Source organism: Bombus affinis, chromosome 11 (genome assembly GCF_024516045.1).
Source record: "Bombus affinis isolate iyBomAffi1 chromosome 11, iyBomAffi1.2, whole genome shotgun sequence".
Classification (NCBI taxonomy): domain Eukaryota; kingdom Metazoa; phylum Arthropoda; class Insecta; order Hymenoptera; family Apidae; genus Bombus; species Bombus affinis.
In genome coordinates, this window is record NC_066354.1 from 5,880,067 (window position 1) to 5,904,679 (window position 24,613).

Consider the following 24,613-nt stretch of genomic DNA (forward strand, 5'->3'; position numbering starts at 1 on the left):
TGATTCGAGAAAACTGTAAGAGAGAAAGAGAGAGGGAATTGGTACGTCGAACGAATCGTACAGCGTTTTTCATCGAACGATTTCAGGTTCATTTATCGATGTTGTCCGCCATCGAATCCTCGTTACGAGGAACCTGTTTAACGATCGAAGGCCAACTGTCGCATAAGTTTTGATTTTCTATATCAACTGTCTCCCTGCGGTTTTAGCGGAGACTCGCTTAGAGCGGGCTTTTCTGCAGGTAAAAGGAGCCAAAAGCCGGGACGAGGAATGAAAGCGGACGACGATCCATAGCTGAAACGTCGGCGTGAATGCGAACTTAAGCGGCTTGTAAGGGTATCTTACGGACGAGGAATATGAAATAAACGTGACCAGCTCGCTGTATCCATCTATCGTGCTTGCAGGATCAACATAATATCGTCGCTGATGGGATTATTTTTCGAACGAACGCTGTTTGTCAAACTTTCAGTGAAACGACACGATCGATAGATCTTAGAACCGATACACGAACGATCTTAAAATTCAGACTTTTTTCATTTGCATATCGCGAACGTATCTATGAAACGTGACTCTGTTTCCCTGTATTTCTTTGCATTTCGTATACCGTACTCGGTTATTTCGTAAATAATACCGTGTTTAGGCGTACGGATTAAAAACGTAGAAATCGGCCGGTGTTTGCGATGAAACGGAATTGCTGTTCGATGAATCGCTGTTAACAACGCTGATAAAGTTTCCATTAAATTACTACTTGATTTTAGCTTAGGAAATTCCGGACAAAAAACGACGTTGCTCACGGAATGACCGACGTTTCTTTATGGCGATGCATGCAACAGCGGTGCGCTTTCGCGGCCGTATCCGATTGCACGTGGAATTAGTCTCTTTGGGATATCAATGTCAGCTCTGGTGGACAGCGCGTTGTTCACGTCCAACGATCTAATTTCGCTGGGGAAAATCGATAGGACGAGCGCGGGGCATGTTGTCGTGTCGCCTAACTCCGTCCTCTCCGCTGCGCCGCTCTCCGCCAGGCATCGACGATTATTGCAAATTCTGCCGGATTTATCGGTCGATGTACCGGTCGCGTTCTACCGTTCGAATCGCGGATTATCATGGATATTCCGCGGTAATGCGCCATTTGCATAATCGAACGAGTAACTTTTCGAAAATCTCGCTAACTCGCTGTGTTCGACCAACAAAAATAGAGCGTCTGGAATGGGGAGCGCGTCGTTAAATTCAGGATCGGACTAGTCGAAAACGAGGCGAAAACGCGGCGATAAATTTGACGGTTTATTTAAGCAAACTCGGTGGCACCGGGTGAAAGAGTGCGCCAGAGAATTCGTTACACGGCGTTGCACGTAGGTGGCTATCGCTTGTATGGATTGATAAATCCATACTGCGAGAGAGCGTTTCTCCGACAGCCGGACGGACTTTCATGCCTGGATGACAGCTTTCGATATTCAACGTCGGCCACTTTTTCCTAGAATGCCACGTTATCGACGCTCATACGCGTCCAATGTATATCCAAACCATTTGCCACGTACGTTTTTTTCCTTCTTCGAAACGCTCGTCATGCGGCGGACTAAATTCGCGATAACGTGCTGCGCGTTTTGTTGGCCAGTGACGCGAACGATTCTCTGTTTAGTCGTTCGCTTTTCGTGCATAAACTCTTCCCGATGATCCGTCCGTAAACTTCTTGGAAACAACGACCACGTCGCTGAACGATCAACCTCGACTTGGCCACGACGCGAACGATATCATCGCTGGCGATTCGGTCGCGATAAACACCGTTCCGCCGGAACGAAGTCGGCGTTTAAAAACGCGGACGTTCCGCGAAAGTTTCTTAAGCGCGAAAGAAAGGAGAAAGAGAAGCAGCGCACTTTGCGACGAAAGTTGTTTTTCTATCGCTTAAGTGGGTATAAAAGTAAGCGGTAGGAAAGTTGCGATATAACGGAGCGACGATAATGCACAAGTTGGCAATTGGAAATTGAAACGAGAAAGAGCAATGGAAACGGAGAAGAAAGGATACGTATTTACGTCTGGAGTATCTCTGTAGGCGAAAGTGCTTTTATAAATGCCGTGACAACCCCTCGGAAGCTCTCGATTGCCGGAGGGTGGACTGTCACGCTTTAAAGGGCGTGGTGTCTCTGTGATCGTTTATCCGTGACGCTGTTATGAATATAAAAGCCCGTTAATTGGATTCGATCGTTTAATCGACGTAATTGTTGCGATTCGCTGACAAGCCAAATAAAATATGTAACGAACATTTTCTCCGCTTTTGCGTCGACCGCGAATAAAACGATGTATGTTACACGGAGTATTTGGAAGTTTCGTTAATGTTGAAGTGGATGCCACTTCGAAGAAAACTCCACATCTTTTCTGAAGTTTACTTTTCTTAGTCCTCGAAGCTTTCGAGTATTGTTTAGCACTAAATCAATTTGAAGGAGCTCTCAGCCTCATAGTTTTCTAGCAACATGCCTTGCACAGATGATGCAGCCGAGTACAGACAGGACAGTTTTTCGTAATTCTACAAATGTAAATGACATGGACCTGTCACGTAAAAAGGAGTATTATTACGCGCGCTGCGACTGCTTTTTATTTCAGTCGCTAAGTATTCTTCAGGTGTGAGAGATCACGTTTGACCCGTTTGTCAGCCTCTCGCCTATATCAGTTTATTGTATCGACCATTTTAAAGAATTCCACGAGAAATAATATGATTTAATTTCTTATTCCTTATTTTTTTTGAATAAATAATTTTTTCTTTTTTCCTCTGTTATAAAGAATGTAAGATGCAAAGATGTATTTGCGAAGTGACATTGTCTACCAATCGTTTTGAACAGTAAATTATCGATAAACTCCATGAAGACTGCACCTACGACGGACCAGTCCTCTTAAGCAGAGCCACGATGCAAATGTCTTAACTTGACGGTGCTTTTATATTTTTGTAGGCTTTTATTCACGAAAATGATTAAGTATAGCGTTACAACGAAATGGCAAAGTTAAAATAGTTGTTCAAATCACACAAGACTAGTCTCATGGTCGAATGCTTGCAGTTTTTATACGTTGCGTTTGTAGGTGTTGAGGGGCAAAGAGAAGATCCTGATTGCCCTACGTAATGGGGAAAATGTAATGTTGGGCCATGTGCAAAGGTCAGGTCAAAGCCTAACAGTTCACTGTCAGGTAGTATGGAATGACGTGGATTTGGGTATGGTCGTTGTCACAAACCCCTGGCTTCTGATCTGCTCTTTCTGATCTGGACCAACATACACATTGTATTTATACTTAAATTTGCTTAAATATATTTTCTATTACACATTTTCTCTCCCTCTATTGTTCGGGTACGTTCGCTAGCGCCTTGTTCGAAGACGAATATCATTAGTCTCCGATCATCGGTAAAAAAAAAAAAAAAAAAAAGAATGGAGGGAAATAAGAAAGCAATAGGAAGAGTAACGAGGTTGCGGATGAAACATTTAGAAAATGTTCCGAGAACTGGAAATTCTCAACGGTTTGATCGTCGACGCGAAAGTCTCTTCGGTGACTCGGAATGGAGACACAGAGGGCAAGCAATTCGCTCGCTGTTGAATAATTCGCCGGGGGTTTGCCTTCCAAGCCATAATCCCGATCTTGGCTGCAAGTCGTGTTTAAAATTTCAAAATTCGGAAGCCGCCGCCGGGACGGCGAACTGCCACGCCGGACGAAGAGCAGTCGCTACTTACGCGTTGCCTCCGAATCAGATAAATTTCATTCGCGGTCTGCCATTGTAAGTATCCTCGATCTCTCTCATTGCGAAACTTCGCTGGAAGCTCGTTAATTTCTGAACGCCGTGCTGGAAACTTGCCGCGAAATTTCAACGTTCTCGAATATTCCCGAGTTAATTAACCTCTTTGGACGTCTTTTCACCGGGATTCAGCGACGTGGCCATTGTTACTTCATCATCGAACCGTCACAGTGATTATATCATCATCACGGGCAGAATGTCTCTGCCTTTCTATTAGAAATTGTAAGAATTTTGAGATGCGGTTTAAACATCGTCGATCCTCTTTTCGTGGTAGCGTAATTCCAACACAGTTGCTTCGCCTCGATTCGAATGATTCGGCCACGCTATACCAGCTGCGCATGGTCCAAATCTATTGTCAAAATGTACATTCCATAAACAGTGAATATGTATAACGTCTTTCTGCCTGTCCTTGCTCCAGTCACTACAAAAAGTATTCAGAAGTCGCTTCGTTGAAAAGTAAAGACACGCGGTCGGTCTATTTGATTTCGTCCTCGATGGACTCGAGAATATTCCTGGAAAGAATCGTTTCCTCATTTTGCAAGAATTGCGACGCGAATTACCGATTTATTGAAATTTAAGCGCGCGCTATCACAATAGAGCCGTTCGTCGAACCCTTCTAACCGATTGTTCGGCCGTAAATTTAATCGGACGCTCGAGTCACGAAATTTCGAGGGGAAAAACGCAATTCGAGTATAGGCAGCAGCTTTGAATGTAGAAAGGTCCCCGTGATGTATCTACGCCGCGTTTCTAATTAAGGCGCAGCGGTAATGCGGCCGCATTAATTATATGACGTATCAATTAATCGCGGTGGGGGGACACAACGACAATTACTTTTCAAGCCGATTATCTCTGCGGACGTTTCGAAGTGCATCACTGACACGAGTTCGTTAGCGTCATTCGACGTAGGAAGCTTGATTAATTAGGTAGCCGCCGCGCGATGGGCTTATTTAAACGGGAAATTAATTATCGCTCCGCACACAGGCAACAGAAGAGGCCACGGATAAATATCAAATCCGTGACCAGACGCCGTGCATTGTCCGACTAATCACCGTGCGTAACGCAACAATGTACGTCCGCCCTAACCCCATCGGATACATTAATCATGGTATCACCGATTAATAAGACTCTTATCCTGATGATTTTTTTTTATTAACACTTTACAGACTAACAAGTAAATGTGTTATACGCTTTGTTTAAATAAAAATATCATTTTTATAAGGCGTACTTTTACGGCTGATCGTGGGCGAGTGGAGAAAATGAAAAATGTTTCAATTTGCGAAAGCAGCGATGCAAATCGCGAACAAACCACAAAGTGGCGCGTTCGCTGCAAGGAAATTTTAATCTCGAAGTCTTATCGCAAGTCTGTAAGCGATTTTCCACGTGGTTCGTCGATGAACAGCGAACGTCGATGGCCGTTCTTCGATATCTACGAAGCTGGAAAAACGAGAGAAGGTCGACGCTTTTGATCGATTTCTTTTCGCAAGCGAATCGTTCATTTCGCAGTTGGGAAGCGATTCAGAGAGTCGGTCATCGCGATTTACGATTGGCCTTTTCATTACGCTCGCGTGACCCTGCGAAGACGGTTTTATATTCATCGCGGATGTCGATAAGAAAGCGACGTAACTCGCGCGAGTAGAAAACCAAGTTCTAGACGATATGCATGTAGGCTATCGATATATGTAACAACCATGAACGCGAATAAAATTCTCTGGATGTGTTTCACGATTCTTGCAGAACCTATGTATCGACTATTAACTCCGCAACCGTGACCGTTCGCGTTAAAATTTAACGTCCGATTGATCTTTTTCTCGTGACATCAGATACAGAAATTATAACCCGGTGTCCTTACATTCAATCAATTACCAAATGTCCATTAAATTTACATATCTCCCTACTGTTTCTCTTACGTCGCATCAATCTAATATCTCCAAAAATTGTCTTTGTATCTCGGAGATGAACACGCATTTATAAAATTTTCCAAGTTCTGTTCGTGGTAATATTACGATATCGAAGTTGGTACGAACGTGGCTTGTGTTGGTAATCGTATGTTTGAAACTTCATCAATTTGTCAGCTGTTTTTAAAGGACTCGTAAAGAAATGCGTCTGTTATTTTTCTCTCGAGTTTTCTTATCAGCGTATCTATGTATCCTTGGCAAGTTCTTGCAGAGAAAGTTGTGTAACTGAAAAAGACTACAACCAGGGAAATGCAGCAGGATCCTCTTCCGAAATGTAAATTCATCAGAAATTCAATTGGAAGCACAGTGTCTGTATTAAGGAAAAAAAAAGGGAAGAAAAACAGAGTTGTTTTCCCGTTGGTAAATACATAGGCAGCGCGTGTCCATGTGCGAAACTACAGCCCATGGTGAATGTGTCACGATCATATATTATGCACAGTCATGTATATAGACGCGTTACTTCGGGAGCTCTAAAGCCTCGTATACCAGGCAAGCAGCATGACTGACAAACTGCAGCTGCACATATGCCAGAGGGGCCGGGTCTCGCAGCTGCGACAATAGACAGCCAGCCCGAGAAGACGATAGACTTTCCAAGCTACGGCATCTTGGAACATGATAGTCGACCTGCACCCAACATCGTCATGTGATAATAAAAACCGTGATACAGGAAGTTCTCGTAGGGAAAGTTAGGGGCAAAATTTATTAATTTCTTTTCTACGATATCTTTGTTCGATCGAGTGATCGTTTCGTAGCAGGTCGTATAATAGCTACAACTTTCTTCGAAGAAAATAAAAGACGCGAGAAACTTCAAATACTTGCACGTATCTTACAGAATGGGAAAGTGCTAGGTTTCAATTAGAGAGCACAGGAATAATAGTCTATAACTTGTGTGATATTATATAAATTTGAAGGAAGAAGATCTACGAAATGGGAACGAAGCATGAGTCGTCGTATCCCATCAAAGAAACAAAGATTTACAACTACAGAGACCACGACTTCGCTAGCGATCATTCGCAATCAAAGGGAATAGATAACGAAACGTAAATCGTTGAGAAATATTACAGATAGCAGAAACCAGGTCCGAGTAAGGTGTCCGATACCGTGTTCTTCTTTCGATCGAGAGTAGCCAGGTTCGATCTTAGCCAGAGCTGTTGGGTTCAGCCATGAATTTTCTATGACGGCGTTGAAATTTCCCTATCTGCTTACCATCCCTCGCCCATTCACCTATGCAGCGGTCTTCCGACAATAAATCTTCACGCTCCGAAGGTTCCTGGAATTATTAAACGCCCCACCCAAAACTTGGAACAGCCGGGAATACTGGCGATGCCAACGAAATCTGTTGGAACACCCGGTACGTACGAGCCACGTTTCTCGCGTGTTTCTTCGTGCTTCGCGGAACGCGGTTTCGCGTGGAAACAATGGGCCACGAGTAGAATGCGACTAGAGAAGCCCTCGTTAACACGATATCCACGCACACGCTCCGCTCGGCCATCCGAACTGCGTGTGCACCTCCGCGGAGAATTCGAACTCTCGAGATTTGAATTATGTCAAGTACAGGGGTCGCGCGAGCCAAGCTTACTCGTGACAACTGACGCGAACTTTTGCCCCGTCATCGGTCTGTTACTGTTAAAAGATAGTTCCGCGTTGTCGAGTGTTTAATTGTTCCGTGTAATACGGAGTTACGGCACGGCCGCACCACTGTTCGCTGTTTAATGGACGGAGTAACGTTCCCCTTGTAATTGTGCGCCATGAAAGCTTCCCCAAGTGCGATCCCATTCCAGTCGTAATGTTTCGACGATGTTCATTACTTCACGACTGATCTTTCGTCGAATAGTTTGTTGCTAATCGACACGTTGCTTCGCCAGACTTTCCTCTGGTATTTTGTTTCCATCGAATCGAACGTATTACAGCAACGAATCATAAAACACGACAAAGAGAACCAACGATGGCTTCACTACTGATTCTTCCTTTTATCGAATAACTTGTTGGCAATTGATACGTTGCTTTGTTGGAGCTTTTTGCTTGTATGGAATCGAAGATATCATAGCAACGTCTCTGCGTATTAAATATAGATCAAGGCAATAAATGAAATGATCTCGCGATTGATCCTTCGTCGAGTGGTTCGTTTGCTTGTGGAACATTTTCCCTGTTAGATCAAAGGGAAGCCTCGTTTGTTCAACGTTTTCAATCACGATCAAGCTGAACCTAAAACCGCAACTCTGTCCAGATAGAGGAAATTTGGCCGCGTAGCAAATTCAGAATTTGGACCTCCTCTCTTCTGAAGAGGTCGTACACAACGATAATACAGAACGATAGTACACCACGATAGTATGTACATTAGCGTGTTCACCGAGATTGCCGGTGTTGGAAGGTTCCATAAACGCGAGTGCACGTCAACCTGGGTTTACGCGTGTTACCTTCGAGCGGCGTTTTCCCCGAGGTTGACGCAATCTCGATGACAAAAAGCCAGGCTGCCGCGTCGGGGACACTCTCGTCTTAAAATTTACGCGGTTCGCCGAGAGTGTCTCTCGACCGCGAAAACGCGCGACCAACATCAACGAGAACGCGAAAGAAAAGAAAGAAAAAAAAAGGAAGGAAAATAGGGCATCGCGTTGGAGGTGTATCGAAATGGATCGCGGTTACCGCGCGAGATCTTCCATCGAGAACACCATTATTTATACTTCCAGCCGAGTACCGTGATATTTCAAAGTGACGGCTGTCGACATAAAGAAGCGGGGAGAGGGACGATAAAGAGCGTTTTGATTAACCGTCGGATGGCAAACATGGCAAAGGGTGGATAATCCACGAAAAATCTCGGCTGGATCTCGCGCACGAGCAAACCATTTTTGCTGTTTTAACGGCGGCCACTACCGTGAGCTGGAAAATACACAATGGCCAAGTGGTTTTTGTGAATTTGCACGGATAAAGTAAAGAAACATGGATATTCCAGGAATTATTTCAAATTATTTTTAAACCTAATCAGCTTCTACGAATACTCTCTGAATGTTAAATTACACTATACCAAACGTATAATTTATTTTTATTTATGTCATTTTCTTGCGATGGATTTATGGAAGTAAATTATTTGTTTCATTGTGAAGCACGATGATAATTTCACATCGAAATAATGAAATTGAGTGAATCAGAAGAATCGGAGTTGGTCGGATCGACTTCTGCGGATTGTGTGTCTATCGACTATACGGAGGATCCCGTGAGAAAGCAATTTTACGTGGACAAAGTAAAATATATGTATATTAGTCCACGCAGTATTCTACACAGTAGCGTAGACGTTCGCGTGCTCGGAATATGATTAAAATATCTGTGAGCCAGGAAACAAACGGGAGTCCTCGGCGAGAAATATAATCCTCGTTGCTCGCAAACGTAGCAGAAATTGCAGATAGGACGATGCTGGATAAAAGCGTTGGTTTTCGCGAATTCTTTCCTGTCGCATACGTTTCGCTTTTCAGAAGTTCAGCCTTTGACCGGGTCCTTACTGAGACCATCGATTTCTCGTTATCTGGCGAACACGTGCTTTGAACTGTAAGTTAGGGACGAGTTTCTGCGAGATGCAACGGAACGAGATCGAAACTCCAGAATCGAAATAAAAGAAAAGGCATTCGCGAATGTTTACTCGTTTTACCTTAGCACTTAACTTTTATCTATATATTTTCTTTATACGTTCATATTTTTCGGATCGTACACCCTATAGTATACAACTAGAATGGGAAAAGGGATCAGCATGAAAGTAGAGAAAGTAAACTATATCCGAAAGTGTTGAAGGAGCAAGAAAAAATAAAATCCGAAGATGAAAACGCGTCAAGATTTCGGGACAATTTATTATGTCGTTCAGTGTTTTATGTGCAAAAGGTAGATTCGAGCAGCAGACGTCGACGATCGAGCGTTTCAAGGTTTAAGAAAGGTTCAAGATCTGAGAATAATCCTGGTCATCGAAGGACGCGAAACCAGCCAAAACGTGGGATCTTATCGATCGAAGCGAACGAATTATTAAAATTTAAATTAGAATTTTTGCTTAAACGTCATAGAGCTCGGCGATTTTGGACGAAAAATCTTTGCTGTGTTAGAGTATACGCCATTGGAGGAGAGATGCCGTGGAAAGAAAGAAGATTAATGGGGTGACAGTCAGTTTTCAAGGTAGCACTCTGAAGAATCCTGCAACGATTCTCTCGCAACGTCTTCAGCTGAATTCGATTCTTTGTTCGGAGGATAAGTCTAAATTTTTGATACTCGCTCAGAAGAGATCAAGCTTGTCGGATTCGTACTTACGGCAAAGTAAAAGAAGATGTACGTCTTCTACGTATTCTGGACATCGCGGCTGCAATCACACGATCGCGCGAAGAACATTCTCTTTGAAGGAACTTCGGCTATCTCGAACCGTGTTCTTTCTTCTCGCCATTCTACAGGAATATTCATGAGATTCTGTAACACGTTAGTGAGATTTCCGTTATTATTTATTTACGTAACAAGTGGAACAAAGTCCCATTGGTGTAGAAATTCTATTCTGCTCCAAATACTACGAGTTTGCATCGCCGAGACATTGGAAGCTCTTAAACGGAAAAGCTGAAGAACGCGATTTCGTTAACGAAGAACAATAAACAAGTAATCCTTGGCCGCAGAGTAGCGATTGATTTATCGCGTTAAAAAAATCCAAGAAGTTTCGGAGAGACAGAGGTCGATGCAGCTTGTCAATTCTATTCACTCGGGCTCGTTCTCGCGAGTTTCGCGAATGTTAAATCGAATTCCAGATAGATTGGATTGGCTCGGTCGTACTAAACCGGACCCAACGATATCGTCGATCGGTCGATCCAGTTGCGAGATTGGAGACGAAGAAAAGAAAGGTCCGAATGTTCCCTGCCAGTCTGTTGGAATATTTATCCGCGACGAGTGTGCACCAATTTCGCGATACAAGTGTGCAAAACGTATTATTTACGAGTATTTGAGTATGCAATATACGACATATCATTAACCTTACCAGGCCTGATTGGATGACCGGTTTCGAAATTTAATTTAAAATTGTATATTCATTTATGTAAATTCTAACTTTGCGCAAATTCTGTTATTAATAAAAATTGAGAATTTAATTAATCAGAAGATATGTATAATACAAACTAGTCTTCTATAATAAGTTTGAAATAATTGCATGAGCTGCACGTATGAAAATGTAAAAGCGACAGAGACGAGAAAGTAATTTTATTTTAACTTTATCCTTACAAGGTTCTCATGGAGACAAGGTTCGTCATGATTTACGAAACGATGCATCGTAATCAAGGTCTCTGCCTTGAGGTAATCGACGAATAAAATTCGTCCCTCCAATCTTGTCACCGGCAAAAACAAAGTTATGCCTAGTTTTACGAGCACCGAGGACGAACTCCTATTTACGGAGGAGCTCGACCGGATTCTGCAAGAATTCAATTTTCGTATCCCATCTCCTCTGGTCAAGGTTGAGCCGGGAAACGATTCGTCGGCCTTGCCCTATTACAGGGACAATTTTCGTATTGACGGATCGTTTAAGCGCGATAAAAATATCGCACACGTAGCCTTCTAGACTGTTTCCTGTCTCCGTCGACCGATTCCTATCGATTTTTTACTCGGTCCTCTTGCATCTCTACTCTCTTGGAGCGAAAACTCCTATGAAACAGCGTTTCACGGCGTTCTAATTATTTATTTATCGTATCGATACGAGATCGAACATTGTCATACTCTTCGTAAGAAGATCCGAAAGAAAGATTATGAGAAAAAATTCTTACATTCGATGATGATCAATTTCAAATTAAACATTGGACGCGACTGTCGTGTAGAAAATTTCAGCAACGATTCGATACTTTCTCTATTTAATCTTATGCGATTCACATTCGAATTCGATTTCCATTCTCTCGTATCAATGGCTCACGCCAAATTCATCGAAACAACGGCTGCCCCAAACAAAAGCCAACTACAGTGTATTCGATAGACTAAACCCGCATCAGCGTCAGCAGGGAAGCCGTAGAAGCTATTCTCGAACCGATTAATTGATCTCGAGTCGATGATGAAACGAAGCTCTACGCGGTTCGTTCAAACACTGCTCGATGATCTTTTTAATTAGCATCGAGTGGCAACACTCTGATCAGTGGTTCGTGCGACTTTCATATACATTTCCCGATTCTTTTTATTAAAATTTGATCAATCCTGTCATTCGTCGCGTAATCCACGTAATCACGTTGGTCGTGATGACGCTTCTAACAAAATTTCAAAATGTCTCGAACAACTCACGTGGCATATTTAGGAAAAGTTTCGACAAGTCTTCGAATACCTTGGTCACGTTCTGTACATTCGATTCGAACAGCAATCGGTCTATTGAGTTGGCAACTAAGTGATTGCGGATTTTGTCATTACCATCTAGTGACAAAATCCGCAATCATTTAGTTGCCAACCCAATAGCTCGCGACCGCGTGCGAATACGTTTGCTCGAAGGCTGTCGAATGACGTTTGACCACACAGATCGTGGTACGAGAGTGTACCATTGGCACAAGAGGGAACGAGGGAACTTAGTCGATTTCGAGGTTGCTAAATAGCATTGGAACAGCGAGGACGAACGGCCAGTCAGCGTAAACAGACCTAATTAGATTAATACACATTTGCGTTAACACCGTGACCATGGTGCTGTAGCGGTGAATAACATTGGAACGCGTCGCCGGTTGGACAATACTCATAACGTGACTGATGTAACACCGCAAATTAGATCCGAAGAGAACTGCCGTGTGGATAGGCGTGTTAGCCCGGTTAGTCTATGGGAAACTTGGACTATTGATTCTCGCGATTACTCCGCTATTTTGGCTGAGTAGAAATGCAAGTATCGCAATGACGTTGAGCTACAAGCTGGTTCTCGTGTATTAAATATAAAGCGAGATAAGTAGAACTACGTTTAACGAGAAATTTTATTAGAATGAATAAAGAAAGTATAATTTTCAGAAGCACTTGCAGCTTCGTTTCTTTGGAGTCACTGGCTTCTCGGTTATCTTATTTTATAGCGTTATGATAACTAAAGATAAAGTAAATTTATACGATAAGTAAATTTCCATAAGAAATAAAATGCTTCGTATAGAATAATAACACGTGAACGTGAATCCTGAAACGTAATAAACGTGAAACATCTGCATGAGTCAGAATTGACCCAGCTTTCGAGGGCTGAAGACGACGTCACGCATACAACACATCCTTGCCACGTGTAGTCAAATCTCCACGTCGATGCACGTCGATCAAACGGTATCGATATTCCACTCTAAATATTTGATGTCTCTCACTGACCTTTTTCATCGCTCATCATCCTCGCGAATTCTCGCTTTTCTTCCCACCTATAGTATCGCCAACTGATTTCAGCGAGGGAGCAAGCGCAAGAGCGAAAGAAGATGGCGAAGTCTCGTTTAAAAATGAAACGCCGCCAAGTCGATCTCGTCGAATGATTAACGAACTTGCAAAGTTCAAAGTTGAACGACACGCTGACAGTCTTGGCAGCAAGTTCGCGCATTGTTTGGAACAATTCGACTTCTCGCCTGATGGTACTTCGATTTAACGCGAGCGCCAATCTATTTCCTGGGTCTGTACGATGGTTAGTATCGCACACGACCGAGTAGATATCGATCGACGCGGTATATACTTGGCTGCAAGTTGTGTCTGTACACTCCAAGTCAGCGGGTTATCGTCGCGACGTGGCTTCAAGTCTAAGGTCAGAGCTATTTCAGGAACACTTTGCCTTCGAACAGCGATGGATATCGAATGAAAAATACGCTGTCACCGTGATTCCTTCGCTATATCTACCTTAACTACAAAATATAACTAGCATGGAATATGAATATTAAAGCAATTTATATATACGTCGCGTGGATCAAACGCCTTTGCTTTCGACGACCTTCGCATAGTTTTTCTTCTTCATCTGCCATCCAGGCTGCTTGTCTCAGATTTATGGTCCTCCATGGAGTCTAGACGTTCTCTTTGTGATATAGTTTCTTCCGGGTAATCGTGAACTACACTTACTTTTCTATCTTTAAAACAATCTTCTTTTTTACTTGCTAATGTTCATCCATCGTTGATCATCGTCTGGTAATCTACTTTAAAAACTGTACAGATAATGGAAGCGGGCGTTGATTACGCGGACGAAGGAGACGCATCACGAGATGAGCTGCGTTTCAAAGCGTTTATAAGTGTGGCGATGTATGCAACGAGGAACGTTTAGGATGAGCGTCGACGAGATTCGACGTTGTCGGAGCCAGATGGCACGCTAAATTGATTTCGCTGCTACTCTGGATCGATTTGAATTTCAAATTTGAACGTCTAATTTGGCAAAAGCGGTCGGATCGTTCAGCCTGTCGGCCGTTACTCGATTATGAACGCGTATGCATAGAGGCGGCGAAGCCTGCGGAAAAGTCTCGTCACGAACTCCGACGTTGTGCAAGCCAAGAGCGTGACGAAACTTTCCTGCCAAAATTTTTCTCTACCCTCTCGTACGTTCCTCGTGTATTTTTCGAATTTATTCGACATCGGCAAGCCTGGAAGTTAAGATAAGAAGCGATGCTTAATTAACGTTTACTTTATCCATGTAATTAACGCTTCTTTCAATGTTCCGCGAGCTTTGAACGAGATTTCTAGAATAAATCGATCGATCGATGGATACTTTCAAGTAAACGACATTTCTTAGAGATCCAGAATTAAAAGAGCGATCTTTTAGACAGACTCTAACGTCGCTGGCATATGATTCGCGTATGTTTAGGTCAGAATAGTGGCTACTTTTAATACAAAACCTTTAGAGCAGCGTAGGATCATTAACGAACATTCTCTACGTCACAATATTATAAATAATGACATTAATAGCCATCGTTTGTTAGGCTTGGTCAAGTTTAATATATCCAACTCCATCAGACACGCGCCTTTACTTTATATGTCCGCATTTAATTCGAGGTTCGGTCATACAGTTGCTAAAACACGTAATACAATGCAGCTTCGGTTATCCGACTGCTGCTTAACCCAAGTTTCGTATTATCCGAGATGCTCCGAACTTCATCGTAACTTCACTATTTCGGAATTTTAATACGAATTATAGGAAAGTGTAAATAGAATCAGACATCGTAAGATTCATTCGATTAAACTTCCAACCGACTAAATATTCCATTAAACCTAAATACCTGTATAACGTAACATCATCGAAAGTTTTCTATGATTTTATTACACGATTTATGAACGCCAATAGATCTTTCCATATTATCCGAATTTTCCTCTATCTGAGGTCCAAATCGACGTTCTGATTATCTACCGTATGGCGAATAAGTACGCGGGTCAAATAGACTTATTCCTCGATTGCCTGCTACAATTAAAAGACGACTGCTGAAAAAAGAATATGGTCTAAGCTTATGTACGTACGTATAGGCTTGTAAATTATACTTACGCGCGTATACTACTGTCTAAACTACGTGGAACAGTACTTAGTATTATTCTCGTCTCGACATCAATGCTACTTTGTATCGAGCGTTATCTCACGCGTAAAGAGTGTTGAAATGGTCACCACTTCTAAGGAAACTCTACATCTGACCTTTTTAATTTTCTCGAGCACTGAAGCCATCGTATAGACAAAAGACTGGGAAGATGGCAGACCATAAACAGCAGACAGGCGACGTTCGCTTCGGGGTTTTCAGTTATAGGGTGACACTGGTAGCGTGCGGACCTGGACTTGGCTCAAATTATATTTCTATTTGTAATTACACTTCTGTGTTAAAATATATTTTCTACCTTGCAATTTATCCACGCGTTTCTCTGTTTATACAACTAATAACCTCAATAAAGAGGCACCGAGCCAGCGAATAAAATTGTACGAAATTAAATCGACTATGACAAGAAGCGTGCGATTAAATTTCCTTTCGACTTCATTCGGCGGCGAAATTTTCGTCGAAATTATATTCGAGAAGATGCATAATTAGTAAGTATTGGATGGACGAGGGTGCATTACTCGACAAGGGAGTAGAATAGCTGGGTGTCGTTCGGTTGACGCGATACGTCGTAATTAATTATCGACATCGATATTACGTTACATTCGCTTGCTGGCTTTACGACGATATAGATACCGGACGGTTAGTGTAACGTTACCATAACTCGCGCTTATTGGATCCGATTACGAGACGATCTACGGTAATGATCATAATGTACAGAATTTCCACGTCGTTAATTCCACAAGATGATCAAACGAAATCTCTCTAATCAATTTCACGTAATCGATACGCAAACACGACGCGTGTCTTAAATTTGCGGCAATCCAACGGGAAATCGTATTCGCGGCATCCGTAAAACAATTACAGGGGAAATTTCCATCCGTATCTGTTAGTCGTTCATTGAACAATTATTGTATCTCTGGTTCTCTTGTTTTCCAAAATTATTACATTTCGCGGACTCGTATTGGTTTCCAATATGGGATTTCATCAGAATACGCGTTGAAAATATCAAATTATATAATTTTCCTACTTTGAAAGAGAGCCTTCGTTTTAGGATAATCGTTTATCGAAGTTATGAAATTTATACAAATTACTTCTTGCTATCTGCAAATGGGAAATTAAGTCAACGAGAGTTGCTTAATTTTGTAAGTTATCCGGAGGGTGATGCATAAAATGCAACGGCGCCGAAAGGAATTCAATGGACTCGGAAAAGTTGCCAGAGCGTTTTCATCCCGAGACCGGAAGTTCTTTTGATATCGCGACAAGGCAGGATCAGCGCGCACCTTAAAGCTGCGGGCTTCTTTAGAGCTACGAAGTTTAGTCCAACTTTACCTTCGACTTTCGCCAAACTCGCCAGAACATACATCCAACTCAGCCACCCTGTTACACGATTACTAATCTCACGGTATTTTCTCTTGCGCTTTTCTTTCAGAAAGCTGATCCAGCTGTCGATCATCGAGGAGGATTCGTACGAGAAGGACGCGCTGTTCTATGTCGAGTTAGGCGAACCACAGTTACAAGGAGGTGAGTATCGCACTTTATAATTTGTAGATAATGCACCGACTATCGTAACAATATTCATGACGATATTAGCAGGCATTAATAAAAATATAATATAGGATTTTTCTGTCAGAGGAACGACTGATCATTTTTTTCTCGCGATCGAGACAAATTTATTTTGACAAATTCACCGTAATATGGCTTCCCTCTTCCAAAGTTTCATACATTTTATATTAAACATATAAAAATAATATAAGATTAGTACTCGCAGGTGTTGTGAATTTTCTCCTCTTTGCCCCTTTCTTTCTTAAAATTGGCCGTCTATCTAAATTATCGCATATTCGGCAATTAACAGCTGATTGGAGAAAAAAACCTTCGATTTGACTAATCGTGCGAAATCTCGAGGTTAATGAGAGCGCCAATTTGACGGATTCGAGGTAGAAAGATCGTTTTTCGAGGCTAATCGAGGCAACGATTACCCGTTAAATGAGCCATTACCGAAGAAAAGATCGGCGAAGAACTAGAAGCGATCGTGGCCGATGATATGCAAGCGGTGTCTTTCCAAATGGACTTCTTTAATTGATATTCGAAGGTCGAGCAGAACTCTCTTCTCCTTCCTCGATACACGCTGTCGCGAAATTACCATTTCCAGTCGATAGATTATTACAGTGGAAGACCGGTGTATTCATTGAATCGCGTTCTATTGTTTTTGCCACGCCGCTATAATAAATCGTACCATTTGGCGGAGTTATCGATCGAGGAAGAAAAATGGGAGAACGGTTCGATCAGATCCTTCCGTGAATTGATTTATCGACGTGAAAATAAAAAATTTTTTTAAAAGAAGACAGAAAAAAAGGAAAGAAAGTAAGGCAACAACAAAAGTAAAGACTCCAGACGAATACGAGTAGCTCGTAAGACTCGTCCGCTGGAATTTCATGTAACAGCGAACAAGATAAATCGTTAATTATATAATCTGCTTCACGCATTTACCGCTACTGGATCCAACGTGAATGGACGTAAGTTTTAACGTACGAAGCATTTAGCCGAGCTCGATCGATTTACAACGCGTCGTTCGGCTTCTCCAGCTATTGGAATACGTAACGAACTAGAGTAGAATCGGTTACCAGTAGACGCTATCCGCCGTGCAAACCGACTCCGTAATGGCACAATGCCGCAAATACATAAGAATCTTTGGAAACGGATGCAGAGAGTAGCTGCCTTGTACATGCCGCTGTAACAACTCCGCTCGTTCGTTTCGAACGTTGGCTCAGCCGCATTAAGCTCGGTTTACGCTTCACATGTTCGCGAAATACGCCAGGCGTTATAAGGCACGATCTTCCACTACCGTTTCTAAATCGCGAATAATGCTACGAAAATTCGATCATCCGTGAGATTTGATTCGTAATAAAGCGGGTTAACAACGACATGTTGACGGATGCGCGCGTGGACAGAGTTTCAGAAACGGGAAATCGGGAAAGATATTTCAAAGTAACGCGAAGCTTGTTCGAAATTTCTTCTGATGTGTGAACCGAATGGCCGAGATGTACAGAGTACATCGATTTTCCGTCGTTAAAGTCGAAGCTTTTTTAACCTGCCAACTAAGACGTTAAATTGATAGACGTTGAACGCGCTTCATAAATCGTATTGCAAAGTTATGCGTTACATCGGTTGGAAAAGCGCGCTTGTTCCGTTGACGTAACCGCATTGTTTCGCTCGTAAGCAATTAAAAATCCGCGAGCGAATTCTTCGAGAATGCCAGAACGTGCAAGACTGCTCTTTAGCGGCGAGTCTCGCTAAAGGAAGCCGTCAAGATGCGATGTATTATTGCTGCAGGATATCGATTCGTCCGATTCTCGGGATTCCCGTGACGCCGATTTCGCGGCAATAACGCGAAAATCCAGCGAAGATACGAGGGTCGCTGGTCGATGGACGAGACATCTCCTTCCAAAGAAGGAATGCACGGGCTGGCTGCTGCTCTCGCAGACACGAAATTCCTGTCCCTGGGAATACCGAGCTCGCAATCGATTCTTGGATCACCCGCACAACCAGATTTACGAGCCGAACCGATAAAGAAAACCCGCGGAGCTATCTGTCACCAACGAATTTCCATGACTACGAAGTGCTCTTTTTTCTTTTTAATAGGCGAATCTATAAAACCGAGGGTTTCCTGAAAAATTGAAACGCCCAGTGTTGAGATGTTATCATCGATTAAACAATTCCGTTTCGCGTAGGAGCGAGGCAGGACACGCGTGTCGTTAAAAAAGAAATTAGAAGACGCTTATAGCGATTTTATGGGATAGCGGGATGTAACGCAGGAAAAATAATCGACAGAATTGGCGCAACAAGGTTCGCAGGAATTGCGCCAAGAGAAAGAAATTGCCGCTTCCAATGTCGGTTTCACTCGCCATGATTTCCATATTACGAAGCTTCGTTACACGTGCACCGGCTACTGGCGGCGACTCATGCATATGCATTAACAAGTATTTTCTCGTGCATAATCTCACGTTGTTTTATATAGTTCTCGACCAACCGCAAGTTTGACAACCTACATATTTATTTCCGACTACTCGTAGACAAGACGCGCCTCGGAATGAGATCTCGCGCAATTTCTTAGAGATCCTTCGACGAGGATATTTCCTCCGGTCCCATGGAAAGTTGTTTGGAGGAGGAGGAGTCTTGAAATTTGGATAACGTCAGAGCGAAGATGCCGAGGATTGGTGTCACGACCTAGAGAACCGAAACGTTCTCCGAACAGCTGTCTGTGAATATAATCGATGCTTTCAGTCGAACGTAAGGGGACTGCATTTATAACCGCTTCTCGAGTAATTAATTGATTAATTGGAGCGGATGGTTAGTTGGAGAGTCGAACGGAAGTTGATTAAGAATTCACCGGAACGAAGGATTCAAAGCACGCTTAATGGCCTGCAAATGCCTTCCGGGCCACGATTAGGTCGGCGAAAAGGGCAACGATGTGTGCTGCTTGATAAAGGCATGACTCGATTCAAACGAATATCTGGCCGGTGGATTCGGCTTCGAACAGAGAAACTGTCGATAACTTTCGCCGATAACGCGACATCGTTGTCGATTAGAAAAGCTACGTTCGTTTAATTTCTGTTCGTTACATACGTACTTTACGATTCGTTACATCGCGATCTTTCCGAAGTCCCTGGAAAACTCGCACCAGGCTTCAGCATGATCCGTAAAATTTGATTTGTTTCGCTGTGCTTCGTGCAATAGTTATATTTTCCGGCTCAGTAAAAACGTATCACCGTCGATGTCACATAGAAATTAAAAAAAAAAAAGAAGAGAAATACAAGTTAGCCGATTTTCCTCTTGGAATTTTTACACCGATGTCACGACCGGCAGAAAATTGGCCAATAACCGCGATGTACCGCTAATTATCAGGAAGATAAGTTGGGCAAACGTCATCGAGGCTGTTTTTAACACGATCACTGTTGCGATAGATTGATGTCGCGTATCGCAGACGCGCAGCCACAGAGAGCTTCTCCTGGCTGACGAGAACGCGTTAACATTGCGCGATAATCGCGACCGCGGAATTAAACGTGTCGACGGAAGATGAAACTTCACCTTGGTGATCCACGCAACGTTGCCCGAGTGATATTATTCTGTCACCGTCGACGGGATAATATTAAAATTAAGATGAATGGTCGACAAACGAACCGTATTTCCATGAAACGATCTTTTGTCTCTGCGAGTTCTTTTTTTTTTTTTTTTAAATTTAGTAGACTCCTATGTTACACGACCTAACCCCTCGTCAGTTCAATTTGACACACTTTTGTGTCAGCGAAGTTTCACACGGTGACAGATCATATTATTCGGCCATTTATAGAGCGATCTTTCTGAAACCTTTTGGCTTTGACGTGCGAGCAAAATCCGATATTTCTGAAGGAGAGACGTATATAACCGGATTGCATGCGAATGACAAAGAGCAACGTTAATTACTTATCTTTTCGTTTCATTGATGTTCTACCATCGTTTCGATTCGACACACGAACGACGCGTTGAGTTGGAGCAAATGAGAGACGAACGAAGGCCAAACAGGAAAAATCAACACCGTACCGACTTTCAACGCGGCAGCAGGTCCGAGAATACTCATTTTACCATTTTAGAGACACAAAATCTTCCCGTACGAGACTTTCAAGAAAACTGAACACGTTTAATTAAGAACCCGCCAGATACAAACGTACGACAAGTTTTAAAATTTATTTCTCTCGGAAACAAAGCATTTTATTCCACGTTTTCGATTTATTTCCACACGCAGAACGACCATCTGTCGATTGTTTAATTCTGTCTAGCTGGGAATTAGCCATCTTCAAATACATTAGACAAATTTTCAAACTTGATTTTCTCGAAAACCAAGTCTGGGATGGAAAAATTGTATTGCATATTTTTCTCTTATTTTTCTACAAGTAGTCACCTCCCATTCGTTTGACATGTTACTCGGCCTGTACTTGTGCATTCGCGATGTACGACGAATATCTAGAAAAAGGCGAAGTATCCATTCGAATTGATTCCACACGACTCAGCATGTGCGGGTAGCGCAGATAACGAAGAAATCGCGTGTTTTGAACGCGACAACAGACGCCCGCGAACCTCGCGTCGTAGATATAACGTGTCTTCTCTTATCGTATCGCCTGATTCCTCGTAGACAGCTACGTACATAGGCGTCTGGGAGGCGCGAACGTTCGCGTTTTCCAGCGAGCAAGTATGTAATACTTAGTTGCTACTTGCTCCTGTAGATAGATAAGAGACGATGTAAAGTTGTGTAGTTAGCGGGAAGATAGCACGATGAGGTTGCAAGGGCCGCGTCGCGACGCGATGCTAACAACACCGGTAATTGACCACCTCTGGTGACGATACGATCGTTAGAACTAATTAAGTGTCGCGTGGGCGCTCGTTAGTTTGCAGTACTTTGTAGTCTTCAAGCGTGCTTTTGGCGAAGAGTTGCTTCGCTGTTAGAGAATAAACCCGCGGACATAAAGCGTCGAGGTAAGGTAAACGCGACACTTTGTTTCTGGCGTCTGGTGGCACTTTGTCCCATCCAAGTTCAGAGAACACCGTGATATTATCGAAATTTGCGTAGCATCGTAGCGCCGTATAAGCTTATTAACTCGATGTAAAATTTACATTTAAAAGTTGCTTTAAAACGTGTATCTATTTTGGTCGCTGAGATTATGATACCTTGAAGAAATGTCCAAGTCGACGGAAAGATACATATTTAGCGCGTAAAACAAATACAATACGACGATTAAATCTGATCTTCCGCAAAAGAAAGATAAGAAATCTGATTTATCATGCCCTTGCCTCGTAGCTTTTCGAAAGATCGTGGGTCAATAGCCCGACGATCTGTCGAGTCATAGCCTGAAGAAGGAGAAGATCGATTCGAAGAAGAATACCGTGACAATTACATCATTGAAACGAGCGTTCTCATTCCATATCGCGAACGCCGGCGATAGTAGGAGACAAATACCATCAGACAATTACGCAAATGGTCGGCAATAATGTGTAAGAGCGCGACCGATTGTCGCGTGTGTGGCACGCGCCAGTCTCGAGAAGCTGGCGATAAGAGACAGCTTGTGGCCTCGATAAGGTGACAATGAATCACTGAAGGTTCGTTCACCGAGATTATGTCACTCTGACGCGAAAACTGATTAGAGGAAAAAGAATAGGTTGGCCGATAATAATATCGCTGTGTTAATTAATAATTATTTAGCAAATAATCGTCTTTAGCTGATAAACGGACAAGGTCACGGATATCGAACCGGTCTAAGACCTAAGAGAATGCGACTAACGATTTATTATCGATAATTCGTTCACGCGTGAACAAACGTATGTTTGTTTGAATTATTACAACATCCTGGTATCGTTGTTATTTAAAGAGAAGATACGTTTTGTAATGAATCGTGACGCGATGAAACGATCGCGGTATCTGCAATAAGTTTCAAAGACAATCAGACAGAAAGAGAATATCAATGATCGTCTTATCAAGAGCCGCCGCCTAATTAGGTCGTGATTTTAAATCACCGTAATTGCTCACGGTTAGATAAAAGGTGTAATTAATGTGAATCTTTTAACTGCAAGGTCGGGAAGAGCTGGCAAACGACCCCACGAACCGCGACACACAGAGCGTTCTTTGAAATTGTTATCTCACGTGCACGATTACGGACATCGCCGAGAGACTCATTTTTCTCGGCTATATCTTCGTTACCTATCTGCCAGTGGCAAGAAACACGCTGCTAAACCGTGACTCAACATGGCATGTAACTACATGTCCGATAACGAATTCAACGTGTACAGTGGCTGCGAAAGATACTGCAACGTATCAAACATACTACGTTCTTAATTTAGATGCAAGTATACCAAATCTCGATGTTTCGTCGAATATCTCATTGAAGGATTGGATAACGCGTGTCAAAGTGAAACGTAGAAAGCGATAAGAAGATATATCGAGAAATTGTTCCGAAGCACATTCGTCAGTGCGATAAAATAGATGGAGACTCGCGTAAAACAGACATCCGTCACGAGCCACGATGCGTAGCAATCGATAGCGAAACGGACGCGTAATTTATCGCGGCTCTCGCGGTTGCTGCTTCAAATTGCCAAGTATCCTGTTTGCAAGCGGCGCTCGTAAACGCTGTCATTCAAGATCTCTGCCGGCGTGGGCGTAAATTACGAGCGCGCGTCGAGCGGCCGAAGAATCGAAAAGGAACATCGGGGCGCGTATTAATAGCCGCGGAGGGAAGACGCAGGGCCCAGTGAACGCTCGTTACGCACGCATCTGCTCGATTTATGGATATTAATAACGCGATGGAACAGTGACGTAATATCTCGCGTCATCACGTCCAATGATGCTACCAGCATCTTGCTTGTACCGTGGACAGGGGATGGATATTAATAAATGCTCCGTGCACCGAGTGAAAGTGAAATTGATGGGAAACGACGGGACGAGAAGGTAGTCGTCGATAGCCATGGTTATCGAGCCGGGAAAGTAGACGATGCAGGACGGAGGAGAGGCCGAGGGATCGAGCCTTTTTACTCGAGGTTCGAGCTTCTTTCAGAAACGAGAAAGGACCTTGCTCCAGTTTGCCCGAATGCATGGAAATCGCGGTTTCTTCATCGACCAATCGTTTCTTCGATACCTTTAATTACCACGTTTCGATCGATCGAAAGACATAGGAGAAACGAATTCCTCTCGTATCGTTCGACGTTCGCGTCGGTTATTCGATGAAACGATGGGAATTATCGTGCGAAACGTTCGCGTAAATCAGTCTGTGACATTTGAAAAACCGCCAGACATGTCGCGTACGGCTGCGAGTTAACCGCATCGGAGAAGCAATACAGACGGCAATTTTACCAAGGACTCTTTTCCGCCGACCGTACACAGCCGATCCATTAATCCGTCCATCACAGCTCTTCTAAACGTCCAAGTTGTCCTCGATGTTCGCTCAATGTTGCGTCCTTGACTCGCTTTTCTACCACTTTTCGAGTATCGAATCCTTGCCCGCTGCTAGGGGAGATGTTTCGAGGGAAAAAAAGTAGAGCGGCCGCGGGGTGAGAAAAGGGGAAAGGACGAGCGTCCATGGTATAATTGCGAGGAACGATGCGCGTGATTTGAGCCAGCCGTCGAGGGAATTAATTTTGTTTCGTTTCGCGAAAAATGCGCTACAAGAGGCAGAGAAAGATAAAGAGATACGGCTGCTCTTTGTTCCGGTTTTGTCCCCAGCGCTTTTCGTCCAGTTTCTTTCGGCAGAATAGATCGTCCCCTTCCTCCCTTCGTCCCTTTCTCCGCGTGACCCACATTTTACCGATGTACACGTTTCTCGTCTGCTCAACGGTTGCGAACCAGAAACGCGCGTTCCCGAGGGAAGGTCGCGATAGAAAGTACAGCCGAATTCGCC

General features: G+C 43.1%; 1 protein-coding gene across 5 annotated transcripts in view; it reads left to right on the forward strand.

Annotated features, from left to right (window-relative positions):
• The window catches only part of LOC126921719 (sodium/calcium exchanger 3), a 122,863-nt gene that overhangs the window by 24,881 nt on the left and 73,369 nt on the right, over window positions 1-24,613 (forward strand). For 4 of the 5 annotated variants that reach the window (XM_050733509.1, XM_050733507.1, XM_050733506.1 and 1 more), the window contains exon 3: window positions 16,627-16,718. In XM_050733509.1, coding sequence (XP_050589466.1) covers window positions 16,627-16,718 — 92 coding nt within the window. Of the gene's footprint in view, window positions 1-16,626; window positions 16,719-16,813; window positions 16,965-24,613 lie in introns of those variants that run through there. The other variant, XM_050733510.1, reaches the window with a different exon arrangement.